The following is a 19086-nucleotide window of genomic DNA, read 5'->3' on the forward strand; positions in this document are numbered from 1 at the left end:
TGTCTTAGGCCGGCCTACCGCCCAATTCGAGCGCGTGGCGAGATGTGCGCATAGCAATATCGATCGCCGGGCGATCACATCTTGCCACGCGCTCGAATTGGGCGGTAGGCCGGTCTAAGACAACGATTTTTAATAATTAATTACTCGTTAACTATTACGAAAATTGCAAAATGGTACAGGACTTTTCCGTTCATCTCGATCCGTTCTACCTTCTCAAAAATTTTGTCGGATATGGAAAGACTCACCCTGTATATGTTGAACTTTTAATTCTATTATATAGTAGGATCTGTGAGACAGTAAAAGAGGTCGAACTGCAAATACAAAATTTACTCCTATTTTCAAACTGATAGTGTCGGAAATTTCTACTTTTGCCAATTTAGCATTAAAGGAGGTCCTTTTAAGTAGGAGCTAAAGTAAATTTTTAGAATTAAAGATTCAAGGGAGAAGTAAAAAAATATAATGTCATCAAAGTAGGTTGTTGCTGATCTATGTAGGTGTATAGATAAGCTAAGTAGGTGTAAATTATCCTTAAAAGTGTCAAAATAATACTAAAATTTCGACTCGGAAAACTAATGGAATAATTAAAAATGATTGAATCATATTAAATTATCATATTAAAAATCATACAGGGTGGTCTAGAAGTCCCGGAACGGTTGAATATCCCGAGAAATTGTGGGTGGATCGGAAAACGGAAAAATACGTATTTCCTATTTTTGAAAGAGCTATCGAATGATACCAAAATTGACCCCCACAGGGGTGGGGGTGGGGGGTCAATTTTGGTATCATTCGATAGCTCTTTCAAAAATAGGAAATACGTATTTTTCCGTTTTCCGATCCACCCACAATTTCTCGGGATATTCAACCGTTCCGGGACTTTTAGACCACCCTGTATATAAGTTACGTATTTAAACCTGGATTTATATTACGGATTATTTGTAACTTTAGGAAAGGGTTATAAAAATTAAAAGAGACGAGAAAAATATTTATTGCATTATGAAAATATATGCGGATAGAAATGAAGAATAAGTTGGAATTAGTCGACATTTATAGGCGCTAATTAAAAGCACATTTTGAATTTGCCGTTAACGTTTAATTAACATAACAAGATCGTAATATCGGGAAATAAACTTATTTCAGCGACATCACCGCGTCTTGAGAATGTCACATAAATTTTTAAGTATTCTCTTTTTCTCGTAGCGTTACCCGAAGATAGGACGGTGATATAGTTAAACTCATTACGATGAATGACAAGCTTCAGGAATTATCATACGAATACGTTTACATGATCGAGATGTAACAGTACTTAGAATTCCGATATAAACCAACGCAAGAACCGACGAAGGAAGCTCGTACTTATCGTACAATTATATTAATTAGCTCGACGCGTTCACTCGTGGACAAACTTGTCCGTTTTTTGCAGTCGCTATCGCGACTTTTCAGAGTCGAAAACCGGCGCGGCGTGACACGAGTACGAAACCGCTCGCTTATTTTCTAGTAGGCAGAAGTGGGAGCTCGAAACCTCTAGCCAGGGACCTGTTGCGGATGATTCTACGGATCGGAAACATGCCTGGACCCTCGAGAAGCACATTCCACAGAAAAGATCAAGGGGGGGGGGGATGAGGAAAGGGGCAGGAACCGAGATAGGGAAAAGGAAAACTTTTTTATTACGTCCGGGTCCTTTAACACGACCCAGTAATAAAGTACTATAGCGCGCGGCGTCGACAATAATTACTCGTATCGCAATAATCTATCGCGATAAGTGAAAAGCGATCTTAAGATAGAGCGAGACAAAAATAGATAATGTCTACTGCGTAACTGTTTGGGCGAGTGCAATTGTAGCGAGGACGGTAACGATAAGAGTAATTCTAGTTGCAATGGCAGGTAGTGGGAGTAATTTTCGCGATACCTGGGGAAACCATTAGGCGAAACAATGGAGGCGACGCTTATTAAAAATTGACGCAACTTTTCGCGCCTGTAACATGACGAGGCCTCGAAGGTAGATTGAAAAGGACCACGGAACGACGGTGAGAGTGAAATGGATGAGGACGCGAGACGAAGGAGGATCCAGATAAGTGGAGGCTGGAGCGGGGATGAAGGGGAGAGATGCGCCGGCACGCATTCCGACCGTTCAAAGGACCTTTCGGTCGGGATGGACCCCGGGTGCCCTTCGCGCCGCTCCCTCCGGAGGGCCGTATTGTCCGCGTCGGACCACTCGCGGCTGGCCGCACGAGGGGCCGGCGGGGAGGTGGGCAGAGATTGGGGGAGGTGGTATCGCGGGACCCCAGCAGGGCACCCAACTTAACCTCTGAGCAAACGGTCAAAACGCAACCAAAACGGAGTCCACTCACCTTGTAGCTTGTCCGTGTCGCGCTGCGCTCCGACGCGATGCTCGCCTCGTCATTCACCTCGTCACGACCGCGCGCGGGTGTCCTAGGGCACTGTCGTCACGATATCACCATAGTAAAATGTAACTATACGTCACGAGTGTCAAAACACCCGGGCGCCCTGCGCACCGCATCGTCCTGCGTTCGCGTTTGAAAAGCGATCCTCGGTGCAAGCGGCGACCTGCGAAATTCGCAGCGTAGATCCTGAACGCGACCCTCTCCGGATCACCGCGTCGCTCCTCTCTCCTATTTTGTCTAGGCTCGCCGTCGTCGTCACGAACGGACGTCTTTCGTACACGTGCGTGCTCCGATCGCCGCGGAGAAGACACGAAAAATGCGAGGCCGCGGGGACCGCGCGCTCCGCTCCGAAGCGGCAGATAAGTCTGGCGAACGCCGACCGTGCGATGCGTTGCCGTTTTGACCTGCCTGCAAACTGACCAATCGTCGCGCAGGTGGTGTCCCGCTGGTCCCCGCTAGTCCCTGCTGGTGGCAGGCGCAGGAGAAGGGACCCCAACCACCTGCCGCGCGACCTGCTGGGACCTGGGACAAGATCAAGCAGGCTCCGGGTCCGCTTCAACAATCGTCTGCCAACGCTGATTGGTTGTTGGTAACGTAGCATCCACGAGCGACGGGTGCTGGCAGCGTCCAACGTTAAGGGCTGGATGCTTACGCGTTAAAATAACACTAATTTGCATCTACACGTATGCAATGTAAACTGTTTAACTTGTCATGACAAAAGGTAATCCGTGGATCATCGAGAGTTCGCACTTTGTAAGAAATATTGGAGACGTTTGTAATTTTATTTTCAGTTATTATTGCTCAGTTGGCACAATTTTTAGCGCGCCACGAAAAATTAATCAGGCCAGCGCGAATAATGACACTTCTACATCAGTATCGCGTATCTTTTAACTGAAATGCATCTAATTTAATTTCACCTAGTCTAAAAGTATTTTTTACCAATTTTTAGAATTGGGAAAATACAGTTCGAGAAATCAATTGGGCTAGTCAGTTAACTTGGAATAATTTACATTGCTCATATTGTCCGCGTGAAAAAGGTTTGCACAAACGAAACGTGAACAATTCATTGTGGTCTTGAAATTTACGACACAACCCTACGTTCAACGTTCTGAAATATTACTATCGAGTAAATTGCTCCCCTCCCCCTCTCCCCACGCATACGCACAAGTTCATCCATCCAGAACCCAGCCATCTGCTGCGCGAGTCGCTGGGACTTAAAACCTGTAGTGAGGTTTGCTTGAACAACAGCTAGTCTATGCCGATTGGTCGTTGGTAACGTAGAACCACATCCCTGAACGACGGATGGTGGGTCATTCAACGTTCTGAAACATTATCGTTGAATGAACAGTGCCTCGGGTTCACGAAGACGGAGCGTTTACTGCTGAAATTAACGATGAGTTCCCTTCGTTGCCAATTGCTGGTAGACTCTCATATTAATAATTTATTATACGCCAATTACATGGCGCGTGTGATACGCACGAGGCAGGGTAGATGAGCTCCGGTTCTTATGGCTCGAAAATAAAAAGAATACGCCACACTTTTCGTGTTCGTCCAATTTAAATATGTCTCTTGTTTTCTTATCAATCACTCTTGAAGGAACGAAATGCAATTCTGTTATGCGTATCGATCTTAAGATCATGGGATACCATTATATTTTCGCGCATACAGGAACTGTATGTTATAATGTGAGCATTATAACATTTTCTTAACTTGGGAACGGCGTAATCCAGAAATGCTGTTCGCTTCACAAGCGCTCGTGTATAATAACGCTGCGTTAATTACATTCAGTAATAAACTCGTTCCCGTATCACGCGTCGCGATTGTCGCGATAAGGTCGGGAAAAAAACCGGCGTTTGCGTTTGCAGATCCTTATCGGCAATGAGATTCGATATATCGCACGGCGAGTCCGACGCGGAGAAAATATTACGAGGCGGGCCTCGCGCGCGGTGCCTCAAGGCTGACCCGGCGTAGGTACTTATTGTATCAAGTCTCGTTAACGGAGATGTTCATTCACTCGCATCGGCCAGATGACCAGTATGGCGCGCGTAGCTTACCGCCGCGTCTCGCCAATCTCGTGTCGCGCGGTAGGAAAACGGCCGGAAAGATCAACGGACCGCGTTGCTGATATGTGCCTCAAGTATCGGTCCTACATCATGGAAACGGAATCGATATGTCAGCTCGTTTGACGACGATGGCAGCGCTGGTCCGTCTTAAACGCGGTAGCGTCCAGCTGAGACACGCGGCACTCGAGGTCAAAGGTACGTGTGCCCTCAATCGACTTCCCTCGCCGACGGCTTTCCGGAATTATCAGTGCGTCGTTAACGCGGTAACGATTACGGAAGATAATTAATAAACGATCTGTCGAGTTAAAGGAAGCGAGTAATTTATCAATTATTCATATAAGTGTCCTGAATACGACGGCACTCGGTCAGATTCTTTAATTAATGTGGAATTAATTTTTGCACATTAAAGGGAAGGAAATTTTAGGACTGCGGTTACGCCCGGTTGTAAATTGGAGATCTGGTGTTTCTCCGCTTATATATTTCGAACGTTATTCACTCTCGGTGGCACATTTATTCATGCGCGACAAATGAATGTTAAGATCAAAATGAGTATTGAGATCACTTTCCCACTTCGGTTGATATTAGCGAGGGAATTAATTCGAACGTAACGCGTTCATTGTCTTGTCGAAAAGTCAGCTATTTGCGTTGCATCATCGCCGAGCCAAAGTCGAGGCCACCTGTAATATACTCGGAGTAGTGGAGAGATAGTGCGCGAAGAATCACCGGGCGTGATAAGAGCGAGATGCCGCGGTAGATCTCATTATTTTTGAGTTCTGTGAGATGGCAGACTTCGTCAAGAGAGGTAGCGTGCAGTTCGTTAAACGTGGCAGTTGTCAACTAAAGCTTGCTGCGCAAGAGGTTCGAGGTTCGTCAAAATTCTATATAATCGCTGCGACTAATTTTATTTTTCGCATCGCGCTCGCGAGATCTAATTTTATTTCGCGCTGTCGCGCGGCCAACCTTCAACTCGATACTATAGATTTGTCCTACTTTATTTAGAATAATAGACGGCGAGAATTTTCTCTTAAAATTTACCCTGAAAATCGTGGGACAACATGGCACTTCGAACAACTTCATGAGAGTTTTCTGAAAGCTGAAATATTAAAATGTAAAATTTCACAAAACTCTCATAAAATTCTTCGAAATGCCGTGTTGTCCCACGATTACATGATTTTCAGGATAAATTTTAAGGGAAAATTCTCTTCGTGTACGATTACAATTATTTTAACGAATTAACAAAGGAAGATTATTGATATTCATGCATTTTTGAGAGCTGCGTTTCGGCTAAATATTTGTCTGACGAGGTATGTAAAAATCTATAGTTAACACCATTGAAATGTTATAATTAACGTCGCGTGTATTTTGTGATGTATTTGTAATTTTAGCACAAATATTATTTTTACACGGCGATAACCGACACAAGTACCTTTTAAATTTAGAATTTGTACGCAGATACTATCGTGCCAGTCGTTTGAGTAAGTTATCAAAATCAAACATTGCTGTGCTCCGCCGTTTGGAGACTACGATAATGAATGTATGTACATACATATACGTACGCGCAAATTTCTTTTGTTACTATTGCACCTCTAATTCGCCGAGAATAATAGAAATTCCGTGAAAACTGCTAGTTTGCGGTCCAATTAGTAAGACACACGCCTGTTGGCTTTGTTTCATAATTCTTTATTTAAATAATTTCCGACGGTAAATAAGGATTATTTAATTTTCCTGATTTTTTTCTTGCCAACAACTCTCTCGGCGTCACTAAAATTTGTATGTCTTAAAACTTTCATTAACGACACGATTGTGATTTTTTACCGACAACTTGTAATAATCGACGCTCTTTATTCAACGATCTTTATTGACACATTATTGCCGCACATTTTTAACGACTTTCACTAGTAGTTTAATCGAGTTGATTATAACGTTATTATGACGTTATCACGTAATTATATTGTTATTTGTTAGCGGCTGTGCGAGCGCGACACATTGTCGCCGCGCTGGTTGCAGTTGGATTTGCGCTTTGCGGCGCGGTTGAAGTCAGCTCCTCCGTCGCACTGTTGGCGAATCAGAAAGACAATCATGCCATCATCGACACGTCTTGGCACTGCGATATGCTGGTCAATATCACCAGCCGCAATCGCACCGAGGACTTCGAAATTATATTCATGGAGGTATACATAGAGGACAGTCCTCCATTATGAGATAGGATCTTAATATGGGATAGCGGGGTTTCTGTTAAATTAATAGGCATCGTCAGTCGATTCCACCATGAATTTATTTCCCTTGGCGCGAAATCTGTTTAGTGGAAAACCCATTGTTAAATTGTGTAATCGTTGCGAAAGAAGATTTGCGATTGAATTTGGGTGTTAAAAACCTGCTGTCTAATATTAGAAACCTATCTCATAATAGAGGACTTTTCTCTATATCTAAACAGTTTGCCTCGTATTTCAATATTATATGTATATGACCCTCTTTGACTTGTCTAACAAATTTTCGTGTTCGCCGATACGAAAGTAAATTAAATGGGATCAACGCTAAATGCAATAGCTTTGATTCGCATTAATTCGAATTGTCGGGTGTTTTGTTGAAACAATTCTAAGAAGTGGAACTCTGAAGAACAGTGAGATGCCTTGCGATGCGAAGTTGCAGAACGACATTTATATTGTTATGAACGACAGCTGCCACAGGAGGAGCGAGCGGAATCGATTATGCGCGAGGCGTTCTTATGGGGACAAGTCGCCGGTCCGATCCTGGGAGGTTGCCTGGTGTGGGGCCGATCCGGGCCCTCCATGGTGTTCTCACGTGCGGTTCTTAGCGCCTGTTTAGCGTCTCTATTAGTACCTGCAGCCTGGCGGGGACCGTCGCACGTTGCGCTTCGGTTGTTTCAAGGATTATGCACCGTAAGTCGAGTCGGCGCGCGAGACTATCGCCGCCGCCGTCTTCGGACGCTTCGCAACGACGCGGGCTCGATTTTGCGTCGCGTCGTAAAACACGGCGCCGCATAAAACATTCGCGCGAGGATCATTGCAACATCCTCTTTTGCAGGGCGCAACCATGCCTGCTGCTCATATGTTCGCTATGACCTGGTTTAAGAGCAATCACAGAAGCTGGTACTTCAGTTGCTACGCAGGTATGTCGGCGATTGCGAGTACGGCCGTTTAAATGAAAAGCAGGGACTTAACGAGAGCGATAAATCCTTCGAGGCATCATTATTGTTTTGTAGTAAAAACGTACTCGATAGCATACTCTCTCCGCTAGACCTCTAGGATATCTCTTTTTAAGTATCCCATTGAGCGCTCTGAGAAGCTATGTGGTCCAAGTTGCTCGATTAATCCTAATTCCCATGCTTTAAGCCGTCAGCGTGGGTTATTGTCTCACTGGATGGCTGGGCACCGCGGTGGTGCGAACGTTCGGCCGCGATTCTCTGTGTTACGGTCTGGTTCTTTTGGCACTGTGCTGGTACTTTGCGTTCGGCCGTTTCGTTAAGGACACGCCGAAATCCTATCAACACGACACAACTGTAAGCGACACTTCCGAACTGTTTAGCGAGCACTCGCTACTCTCGGAAGTTTATCAACATGTAGTCGGACATCCTAATTAGTAGTCTGATAAGAGATTATACAGTTGAAGGCTTCTATGGAGTCTCCAGAAATTTTCCATTCGCTAATTAGTAGTTGCGACAAACCTGTCGTGCGACGGTAACATTGACTTAAGGCTTACCGCATGTACACTTAGCATGTGAGACTGTGTTTTTTTTTAATGTAAATACGAGAGACTAGTAATTATCACAGGCGGCTGTGATACCATGGGGAAAGCTGTTGAGATCCGTACCCGTCTGGGCGTCCGCAGTGGCGACGATGGGCAATCAATGGGGCGACGCGACGCTCGCGCTTGGCATGACGAAGTACCTGAAGCTCATCTATGGGTTTTCTACGGCCAATGTGAGTCGGTTAAAATTTGTTATTATTATTCTTAAACACCGTAAACACCGTGTCAAGGTATCAGAATGAACAGCAGGATACACGGAGAGAATTTTCTCTTAAAATTTACCTTGAAAATCGTGGGACAACACGGCATTTTGAACAAGTAGGGAGAGTTTTTTGAAAGTTTACCATACATTTTACTAGTAATTATACGCGGGGAAAATTTTCTTTAAAAATTTATTCCGAAAATATTGTAATTGCGGGATAACAGGGCATTTCAGAGAATTTTATGAGAGTTTTCTGAAAGTTTTCCATACTTTTTACTAGTAAATTTCAGGAAACTGTCATAAAATTCTTCGAAACGCCGTGTTGTCCCACGATTACATTTTCAGAATAAATTAAAAAAAAATGTTTCTGTGTATACGACGAAGAAAGGAAAGGGATAGCTTAATGTTACGACATAATGGTACAATATAATATTTAGTCAGGGATACAGTTCAACGCGACTGATCGATATTACGTGGACAGCTGCGAGATCGTATGTCTCACCTCGTTATTAAATTGTGATTCAATTCAGGACTCTGTGCTGACCACGTTACCTCACATCGGTCACTTCATGGCTGCGCTGACCTGCGGTCTCCTCGTAGATCACGTACGCGAGTCTAAAATAGTTTCCACGACCACGGCGAGAAAGTTGGTCGTCTATACAGGTGCGTTATGTGTATCTCCATAAACGGCATTATATCTACAGTACTGTGAAACGCGTGCAAGAATTTTGATCATTTTAATGTCTTGGTAGTTGAGTTAATTTATACAAGGAATATACATACAATTTTCGTTCTCCATTTGCCGAGTTTCTCCAATGAAAGCGTTTTGAATTACAAGAAAACGCGTAACGTAAAAGTCTGCGGGGAACTCAACAATATCATTACAGCCTAGTAAAGTATGCGATATCGGTGCGTTATAGATTACTCGTTTCACGCTGTGAGCTGAATTGATTATTGATGTTACCTCGGCCTCGTGGCAACAGCCACGAGATCTCATTACGATAATCGAAGATGAAAAATCGCAAACGCGTTGTGTAACACGTCAAAGGCTTTATCCTACGTAACACAACGAGAATATTTCCCCGACGTCTTTCGGACTTTCTTTCGTACCCTCGATAATATTGAATTGATACGATCAGCGCACTTCATCCCCGCGGCCCTCCTCTTCGTCGCCGGTTACGCCGGCTGCCAGGCCCTGGGTGCCGCCTGGCTGGGGATAGCAGCCCTCCTCGTTTCCGGTACCGCTCCGGCCGGTGCGCTCGCAGCCATAGCCGATCTCGCACCCGCGGAATCGCCGGCTTGCGCCGCGGCCGCGTGCGCTCTCTGCTCCACGCTGGGCGCCGCCGGACTGCTGGCTGCCAATTATTTCGTCACCCAGGCTCTTCATGGCTCCGTAAGTCGAATTACCACGCCGGACGCGGGCGCGCGGGCGTTATCCGCCCGCGCAAATGTAACGCATTAACTAGCTCCGTACGTCCGCGAACGGACGTCGGATTGCGTAATGAGAATTTAGCGACGAGTCTTTCCTTTTACTTTCTAAGTTTCGCACAAGTTGCTTTTCGTCGTTGCTTTTCCGCCCAAGTAATTATTATTTTGCACCTTACTTATCGGTTTCAAATAAGGCGCAACATTCAGCGTCTTGAATTCTAAAAGAAAAGAAGAGTGTCGAAGTCTCTTTTTATTTCTCTTTTCCAAATTTCTTCGCGTGCGAACAATTTTTTAACTTTACCATAAATGTTGGAACACACGTAATTTCACTTCTATATTCCTTAATTGAAATTTTGGGAATCGAGATTGCGTATCAAATTTCGTGCAACACATAATGTCCCCGGCGAGGGGGAAACCGCTGAGGGCATTGTGGTGTACAGATTTGCGGCATTACTGGGCCTTGCTGGGGCATTAGAAAGATAAAATAAGATAAAACAAGATAAATAAGAAAAAATAAGATAATAAGACAAAGTAATGCCCGCTGGGCATTAATGGGCATTGGTGTACCAGATTTTGGTCAGCGGTTTTCCCCTTACTATTAATTGTACAATCCACTTTTGTTCGTAGAATACGTTGGCCGTGACTTTGAATATTTATTATTACTCAAAAACGAGCGTGACTATTTCTTTAAAAAGTTTTTTTTTATTTATTTTCTAATCCTACACTGAAAAAAATTTCTGGTTGAATATGGACGAATCAGATAATTCCTTTAGGATTTACCAGAATTCCTGTAATCCTACAGAAATTCTGGTAAATCCTAAAGGAATTCTGGTAAATCCTAAAGGAATTATCTGATTCGTCCATATTCAACCAGAAATTTTTTTCAGTGTACGTTCGTCCAATTCGCGTTCGCGACAATGTCGTCCGTTTCAGATCGCTGGCTCTTGGCGGCTGGTGTTCGGCGTTGCCTCTGTCGTCCTGCTTACGACCGCTGCGGTTTTTCTGGCGCTCGGCAAAGGCGTTCCGCAACCGTGGATCGCGTCCGTGCCGAGACCGCGTAGTCACGACGTAATCTACGAGCAGGACGCGCTAGAGCTCGATCATGAGGACGTGGGCGTGCAGACCGAGCCCTTCGTGCCCTACGCGCTCGAGGACGACATCGAGAGCCTGAAGAACGTGCCACGCTCCTCGTCCATTCACTCGAAGATCTCGGTGGCCTCCAATTGAATTACGACCGCCCTCGTGCCGATTTTGTGCGCTATATTCATGCCTCATCTCGCCAAGGATATTTTATCCCCTCCCTCCTTCCATTCCCAGATTATAGCAATAGAAAAAGAAACGATGTACAGTAAACGTATCGCAAAGACATGTACGATTAACACGATGGATGTATATAAGGTTTTAAGAATAGGAATAAAAGTTTGTACGATCAAGACTTTTTCTCGAAGAACATTAGAATGAAAAATGTTAAGGAACATCTAGCTCTCTTTCATCGGGATTTGCTTCTTCTCTTGTAGGAAATAATGTCGCTATTACGATTTGCCGTTGAATTTCACAATTAAAATTCGAACACTGGGGCTGCTCGAGATAAAATCGAGTTGCGAAACAATGCCGTGAATAATAACAAGTAGATCCGCCGACTGATATAATTCGACTCGTAGAAAGTCGGTAGCTGATAAAAATGTCGACGCGCGCTGGAAATTCGAGGAACATGACAGGACAAATGTCAGATGAGCGTCGCTTTGTCTCGCGTTACTCGCTTTCGACTATTGTTGAGGCGGCTTCGCCTCATCGGGACACCGCGCCGCGATTCTCTCCGCTCGCGTTATTTCCTAGCTCGTTGCATACAAATCTATGCATTACGCGCGTTTCTGCGAGACACCGTGTGCCCTCCGCGACTTTCTACCTGCGGAGAAAGAGTGAGAGACAGGCCGGCGCGGCCGACGCGACGACGCTCTAATTAGATAATCTTACGGGAGGCCCCGTATGTCCTTATCGGTGCCGCATGCTCCCATATCGCGAAAATGCACCTACGCCATTGTAGCTGACGCATACACGGAATACCGGAAGCATGTGCAAGACCGCTGCCCGCGCTGGTGAGTGTCCCTGCGTCCTAACGACAGCCTTTCAAATGCAGGCGTGCATATCCGGCGCGGGCGCGGAAAAATCAGGACACTCTTTAGAGTGCCTGGCGGAAAATGGCCTGCCGTTCGCCGTGAATCGAACTATCCCGCACGCTACTTTCCGCCTTCGGAATCTCGCTCGATCGACATTCTCGAGCAGAACGTTGTGAATGTCAGCATGGCGTTTACCCATTCGTATGTGCCCAACTTGTCGATAATTGACACGCTTTTGTGCTTTATATAAACAAAGCTCGGGGAGTCTTGGAATAGGCTGTTTAGCCTTCTCGTCCGCAAATGCAATGTCAATATAATTACTCGCAGCCAATCATCAGCGGACAATCAGCAACGGCTGATCCAAGTCAATTACTTTAATTGACCTTGTCGGTCGCGTTGGTAGGATGTGAATTATTGATTCGCTAGGCGAAGTGAATTACTTGAATCCCTCTCGTCCGGCGAATCGATAATTCACGTGCCATTAATGAGTTCGTTCCCGTTTATGGTTTTAACATCCAATTCGCCTTTTGCCGTGTCGCCACTTGTGCAAATCGACCGTTCACCGCGCGGCGATTGTTCCGCTTCTCACGTGCCGTTCGGATACACGCGTGAGATATTCGCGTCGTGTGTCGCGCGTAACGCGTTTTTTTTTCCTTTTTTCGACAAAGAAATTCGCTCGCAAGACAACAGGCGGGCTCTCCAAATGCGCGGAAATCACGCGCGAGATCTCATGATCTACGCCCTCGGCCGCATATTCGCGCGTAAGACCCGACCAGGCAGGAATGTCGCAATGCGCGACGCTAATTACCGGCAGTAGACGCGTTACTATTCTTTCCCGGTAACGCCGACTCTCAGGGACTTATGAAATGAGTTCTCACACAACGCCTTGGCGTCTACCGTCCGACTCTTTCTTTATTTCGATGCGTATATATCACACTAGTCTCTTACGTAACGCCGTATTTACAGTCGTAAGCAGGGAGTACGCTAGAGATGCCTTAGGATCTAGAGCTTTCGCCGGTGCTGTTCGTCGCTTTTAACGGGGGGGGGGGGAGATCTCGTAAGATTTCTTTCGAGTAATCGCTCAGAGTAGATGCATCAGTGATCGATCGCTCATCAATAACTGCCGAATGTTTCCAAGGGATCGCGTTAAGGAAGATGTATGTATTTTTTAATGCCACGAATTTAATTGCAGTTATCGTCATGTAATTAGCGTGTAATTGTAAATTAAAGCTGTTATCAAGTGAAATGTTATTCGCCGATTTCGTTGTTTCAACATTCTTCCCTCATTGTTAATTCTAAACGACAAGACGATTTCGACGTAAATCCTGGCGGCGTGAGAAAAATTGCATGCGATACCCGGCAGATAAGTGTATGAGAAAATAATATCTTTACTTAAGAAAGAAATTTAATTACCTAACAATATTTCTTGGTCGGTCATACACTGATGCACCTACGCTAGCGCATGTAAATATGCGCGTCAACAAGCGCTGGGAAGCTATCGTGCAGAAAATCGGTCGGGCTGCGCAGCAACGATTTCCCTTTCGCGAAACCGATTCGATTCATTAACGACGAATGCGTCCGTTGCGTGCGAGACATTGGTTCTTACACGCTGGATGGACATATCCGTTCAGTACGAAAAAAAAGGTTACCGTTGACGTAATCCGCTTCGTCATGTTTAAATATCGCTATCGTGAGAATTCGACATTCGTTACAGGACAATTAATAATGGTAGAAATGACGTATCTCTAAAAATATATTGCTGAGAGCAAAATTAACTTCCGCCGAGTTTCTCTCGTCTTGTAAAAAAAGAGAGGAAACCGTAACAATTAGTTAAAATTCTACAATAATTTAACTCACATATTATACGTGAAATGAGTAATACTTCTTCGTAATTCCTAACTACTTCTAACTCCAGTCGTCGTCGTCGTTACATCTTCTTCCTCAAGTCCTTGTCTTCCTCGTCGTCGTCCGTAATAATCTGCACGCTCCTAACCGGACCGGTCTTTCTGTATCTCGACGCCGGCGTCGTGGTAATCGGGACCATCGTCGAGCGTTCGGTGTTGATCGCCAGATTCACCATTCGCAGCAGCAGGGCTTCCCTGATGGTCGCCGGCAGAATCTCATCGCCCTCGTCGGCTACGTCCTGCGTGTAGAATTTCTGCCTGTATACTCTCTTGGGATATCTGTCGTGATAATCGTCATACTGAGGGTGATAAAGCGGGCTCAGTGCTCGGGGGTACACTGGACGTCTCAGGGGCACTCGGTCGCCGTACTGCGCCTGTTGATCGTACGCGAGTTCGGGTCTCGGAAGTGGCGCCTGGTAGCCCGCCGGATACGAAGGATACGGCTGCTGATCGTACAAGGCATCTTCGAGGAAGCTCTTTGGATATGACAGGGCTTGCACGCCATACTGGCTGACCAGCAGTCTCCTCAGCAATACCTGAAAGTCTCGTCGGCTCAGAGGCGGCGCGATCGGATTTGGTGGCTCCGGAGGTAGTGCCAGTGCGCCAGCCCGGAAAGGATACTCGGGCGTGGTTGCTTGATAGTCCCTCTCGTCAGGGTGAGTTACCGTACTCGGAATCGGCCGCAAGACCGGACGTGCTCTCTGCTCGGGTTCCGGGTAGATCAGCGGCCGCACGGGACGCGAACGCATATAATTCATATTCATTGCGATCCGCGCCTCATCCTCGGGATCGGGCACGGGGTTCTCCGTCAGGTAGTGAACATTGGCGTCCGTCGTGGTCGAGTAGACCGGCTGGTGATTCGACGGGGGCCGTAGCAAGAGCCTGCCGATCGGTATCCCTCTGAAGACGCCTCCGTCCTCCTCGAGATTGCCCTGTTGAGACTGGACGAGTATTCTAGACGGCAGATACTGCTCGGGCTGCTGTCTCAGGAAGACAGGCTCGGTGGACTGTCTGACATAGTCCCGGGTCTCCGTCGGTATCCTGGCGGTAGAAGTGCGAAGCAGGATCTGTTGGGTCGACGTGCGCTCTTCCTGGGTGGGTTTCGTGTCCGTCTCGTAGATCCGTGAATCTTCGTACTTCGGATTGTCAAATCGACCACCCGCTCCCAAGTTCTCTTGACGATTAACGTAGAACTTTGGCCGCTCTGTGCGCGGAGTACTGGAAACTCTCTGGAGAACCCGCGATGGAGCCGTCGTGGTGAACAGAGGACGCGTCGTGGACAGGGAACCACCGTAAACGTCGGAATGATCATCGCTGTCATCGGTGATGGAACTCGACTTGGTTGTCTCGTCGTGCAATTGTCTCCTCAAAGTATTCCCCGTCGTAATTTTCGCGTCATCCTCCTTCTCCACGAAGTCTTCGGAGATCGGCGGGAGACTGTGTTCGATCGGCCGTTTAGCAAAGATGATTCTTCGATAGGCGCCGCTCTTGTCATCCGTACTGGGACGATTGATCTGCGAATCTTCGTCTTCGGGGCCTTCCTCTATGACGATCGGCCTCTGTTGGCCATTTATGACGAAACGCGGCCTGCTCTTCGGTGTGCCTTTTAAGTAGTGTCCGAATATCGTTTTCGGCGCCTCTGTAGTAGTGGTGCTTGTGGTCGTCGTGGTGGTACCTGTAGTAGTAGTCTTCCTCGTTCGAGGAATCGACTGCACCACTGACGCCCTGGTCGGCGATTCCGTCGTCGTGGCGTACACGATGTTCGGTTTTCTCGTGGTTGACGTACGATTGATACGCGGTATACTTTGCACGACCGATACGTGTTCCTGCAATGGCGACATGGTCGTTGCTTTAAAACCCGTCCCGTTCGACGAGGAGTACGAGACCCTCTTTATCTCGCCGTCGGCGTCGACGAAACCGAACGTGCCTTTAATGTTGCCCAAAACATCGCGACTCTCGACCTGACAAAAGCAAGCATTTTCCCTTCAGTTCTTCGCAAAAGTGACGTGATTCGAACGATAACTCTCTTGGACGAATAAGTAAATCTTTCTTATATAAAAAATGAAAAATGTACGTAAATCATATTACATTTATGAAATAACTTAATTTATGTATGTTATATAGAAAAAAGTCCTCTATTATCAGATAGAGTTTTAATATGAGACAGCAGGTTTTCACCACCCAAATTCAATCACAAGTCTTTTTTCGCAACGATTACATAATCTAACAATAAATTTTCCCTCCAAGGGCAATAAATGGCGCAATCAACTGAGAAACCCCGCTATCCCGTATTAGGGAATTTTCCTCTATAGGTGCATATCTGTATTTTATTTTACTGGTAATGACATATTAAAAAGTATTTCCAGTGTTGAATGAGATCGTTTAAACGATCCAGTATTATTCGCTTAATTTATTCATTGAATTTAAATAACATTGAAAATTTCACAATTACAGATAAAAGCGCGAATAAGATTATACATCAGATCTATGTACACAAATTTATAAACATGGCAGACGATTGGGGTCTTGTATTCAAGTTGCTATTAATACGATACGATTTAAATATAATCAGAAATGAAAAGAATTCTTCCGGCTAATTAATATCCGATACTGTGGGAACTTCTTGTGCGATGCAATTTACGATCTTGGAAAAAAAGGCGATAGGCGCGGTTACATTACGCCGTGCTTAAGTTGTTACGCACATAATTACCTTGAATGATCCATCGCCGGCTTCATATCCGTACGTGTAAGAGCCGTCTTCGTTCACCTTTCTGATTTGCTTCAAGATCGCCACTTGGTGATCATGATGCGTTTCCGATGTTTGCTGGTCCGTGACGTTCGAGCAGCCAGCGGTCGCCAGGCAGAAGAATGCCATCAGCCATGGCGTCATCTTAAAAGGAAAGACGATTTTTCTCTATGAGGAAGAACGCAGTAATGCGAGATAGATATGACGCACGACGGCGTATTACTAATATCGCGAGAAGATAGTGCGAAAAGTGTAATAAATCGTCGGCTAGGCGAATTCTGAGACGACCAGCTGATATTTCCGCGCGATAGAAATTGCGTGCTTTCAATTTGCTCGACGATTACATATTCAAAATGAAATACTTTCGTAATACGTGTTCACGTTCACATAATGATGCACTTGTCACTCTACGGCATTTCGCGTCCTAAAGCGTTTTCTCGGAATAAATCTTGAGGACGTATGGGCGAAACATCGCGTGCAACCGTTCGCCAAGGCGTGCACTTTCCCACGGGCACCAGTATCGGTTTCGCGAAAAAAAAAATCGCCGTAACGTTTAGACCGAACACTTGCATTTAGATTGATAGCGACTGAAATCGATCTCGCTCTTTATCTCTCTCTCTCTTTCTCTCCCTCTTTATCTCGCTTGCGCGGATCGCGGACACCATGAACACGTACTCGCGCACTCGCGCCAGCTCGGAATACTCGGCGATATACCTTGTTGGAACTGGAAACCATGTTACCGCGGATGCGGTGAATGTTCTTAATACGGCGTGGGGTGTCGGGTGCCGTTATATATAGGGTGACACAATAGGCAACCACCGCCGCGCCCCTTCCACGGCGCACCGCGTCGCGCCGCCACGTTCAACCTTGATGACCCCTAAACATTCATTAAGACGCTGGAGTACCAAATGATAGCTCTCCTTGTTAGTAAAAACGCGAGGCGTCGCGCACGCCGCAACGACGCGACGCTTCGGCAGAAAATACACGGTAGTGAAGGTCCGTGGTTGCATTTGCTCATCTCGATTACGCGTTATTTCGTTACGCGAAATTGCTCAAGACGTGATTATTCTAATGACTCGAAGACCGGAATAGTCTCCGGATGATTGACTGCCGCGCGAAGTGGAAAAAGCAGCTGCTTTTTTCTTCTTCGTTAAGCAAATTAATTCGATTAACGTTTGAGTTTTGCATCCCGCTCGAGTTGTCCTGATTTTGTGAGATGGACGCTATTCCTTTCTTTAATTAAAGATATATACGAGTTATGGATTCCATATCGACATAATCTTACAAGTTATATAGAACTAAATACATTAAAAGATAATTAAATAAATACATCTTATTTATTATACAACGTCAGTGTTTTCTTACCATACCTGACATTTTTAATAATACAGAAAATTTCTTACCTCAGCCAGAGTTTGAACCTGGACCTCCCTATACTCCTAGAGACGCCCGCCTAGAGTGTAGGGTGGTGTAGGTTCAAACCCTGGCCGAGGTATTGTTTTTCGCAATAAATTTTCTGTATTATTAAAAATGCCAGGTATGGTAAAAAAAACCACTGACGTTGTTAATTACCGGCGACATTGAGGAATATTCTGATTACATCTTATTTAGTTAAATAATTTTAGGCCTTAGACCTAAGAGACTGTTGAAAGTCTGAAAAAATATCGCATAGTTCGCGAGGCTCCGAAGAAAGTGCATCGATAATGGCGACGTGAGGGAGCGGAAACGTTTACCGTGGAGGGAATGAGCGCGATGTCCCGACAGAATGGAACATACGAAGAAGTTTGGCTTCGCGGGGACAAGTGAAAGCCACGTGGGAGTTGACGGCCGGGCAAGAAGCACACAGTAGTAGACTGTAAAATCTGTAACAATAGTTCCCATAGTGTGCAACACCGGTATTGTGGTATTCGCTCCACTCTAGGCACTCCCACAGGACAATTATTACATCATGCAATTTCCTCCGGGTTTCGTATTCACTTTTTTGATGCCACCTTGATATGCCTCGCGTTCGTGGACGTATCGGCTGTCTATCTCGCCGCGCGTCGCACGTTTCCTCCGCGGAGGATCATTGTCTCTCGTGGGGCTCCTGCCGCGGGGCCCGCGAACGCAAACGCGCGGATCGGCAAACCTATTGAAATCTAAATAATTAAAATATGCAGGATATCCGGGAAAAGTGTACGGGGTGCATCGGGGAGATACTAATATACTTTCTCTTGCTTACTAAACTGCCCGACAAACGCGGGCACAATCCACTCTTAATATTTCTGCGCTTTTTGTGAATATAAAATTATACGGCTGCTAGAAATGACTTTATCAATTGACAATCGTTCGTAATGTTGTCGGGTTTCATAATGCAAATTAAATTTCTATCGGAGGAAAATTTGCTTGAAATTGAATGAAAAATTAGATCTTGTTATCTGTTTACGCTCTTGAAGCTTAATTCACCAAAACACTGT

At 45.6% G+C, this 19086-nt stretch overlaps 3 protein-coding genes across 9 annotated transcripts in view; 1 reads left to right on the plus strand and 2 right to left on the minus strand.

Moving 5' to 3' along the window:
• LOC105568450 overlaps positions 1-3926 on the minus strand; it is a 90469-nt gene extending 86543 nt beyond the window's left edge. For both annotated transcript variants that reach the window (XM_012024148.1, XM_012024146.1), the window contains exon 1: positions 2349-3926. Coding sequence is in view for 1 of the 2 variants with exons in the window: in XM_012024146.1 (XP_011879536.1) it covers positions 2349-2401 (53 nt within the window). In the remaining variant the exon portion in view is untranslated. The remainder of the gene's footprint in view (positions 1-2348) is intronic.
• Positions 3927-4364: 438 nt separating this feature from the next.
• Positions 4365-11296, plus strand: LOC105568447 (sialin-like). 2 transcript variants are annotated; one of them, XM_012024143.1, is made up of 10 exons: positions 4365-4660; positions 5098-5330; positions 6431-6636; positions 7144-7365; positions 7511-7595; positions 7819-7985; positions 8257-8406; positions 8966-9098; positions 9575-9828; positions 10797-11296. In XM_012024143.1, the coding sequence occupies exons 2-10, from the start codon at positions 5246-5248 to the stop codon at positions 11088-11090; spliced, it is 1596 nt and encodes a 531-aa protein (XP_011879533.1). In that variant the 5' UTR covers positions 4365-4660; positions 5098-5245; the 3' UTR covers positions 11091-11296. The 2 variants fall into 2 exon arrangements, with proteins under 2 accessions (XP_011879533.1, XP_011879532.1); XM_012024142.1 differs by lacking the exon at positions 5098-5330.
• A 75-nt stretch (positions 11297-11371) lies between these two features.
• Positions 11372-17420, minus strand: LOC105568446. 5 transcript variants are annotated; one of them, XM_012024139.1, is made up of 3 exons: positions 17004-17420; positions 16595-16774; positions 11372-15845 (listed from the first exon to the last, which is right to left on the minus strand). In XM_012024139.1, the coding sequence occupies exons 2-3, from the start codon at positions 16772-16774 to the stop codon at positions 13908-13910; spliced, it is 2118 nt and encodes a 705-aa protein (XP_011879529.1). In that variant the 5' UTR covers positions 17004-17420; the 3' UTR covers positions 11372-13907. The 5 variants fall into 5 exon arrangements, with proteins under 5 accessions (XP_011879529.1, XP_011879528.1, XP_011879531.1 ...); XM_012024138.1 differs by having other exon boundaries at positions 16993-17420; XM_012024141.1 differs by having other exon boundaries at positions 11372-15710; positions 17345-17391.
• Between the last annotated feature and the right edge of the window lie 1666 nt (positions 17421-19086).

This window comes from Vollenhovia emeryi, unplaced genomic scaffold (assembly GCF_000949405.1).
Source record: "Vollenhovia emeryi isolate VEMERY1.0 unplaced genomic scaffold, V.emery_V1.0 DF939129.1, whole genome shotgun sequence".
In the NCBI taxonomy this organism is placed as follows: Eukaryota; Metazoa; Arthropoda; class Insecta; order Hymenoptera; family Formicidae; genus Vollenhovia; species Vollenhovia emeryi.

What these genes read in the sequence shown, in the direction of transcription:
- LOC105568446 (XM_012024137.1), bottom strand. Translation starts at nt 17,365, where the DNA reads ATGGTTTCCAGTTCCAACAAG. An exon ending in TGGTTTCCAGTTCCAACAAG is followed by an intron (nt 16,775 to 17,344) that starts GTATATCGCCGA and finishes TTTCCTTTTAAG; the next exon opens with ATGACGCCATGGCTGATGGC. An exon ending in CCGGCGATGGATCATTCAAG is followed by an intron (nt 15,846 to 16,594) that starts GTAATTATGTGC and finishes TGCTTTTGTCAG; the next exon opens with GTCGAGAGTCGCGATGTTTT.
- LOC105568447 (XM_012024142.1), top strand. Translation starts at nt 4,573, where the DNA reads ATGTCAGCTCGTTTGACGACGATGGCAGCGCTGGTCCGTCTTAAACGC. An exon ending in AAAGTTGGTCGTCTATACAG is followed by an intron (nt 9,099 to 9,574) that starts GTGCGTTATGTG and finishes TGATACGATCAG; the next exon opens with CGCACTTCATCCCCGCGGCC. An exon ending in CCCAGGCTCTTCATGGCTCC is followed by an intron (nt 9,829 to 10,796) that starts GTAAGTCGAATT and finishes CGTCCGTTTCAG; the next exon opens with ATCGCTGGCTCTTGGCGGCT.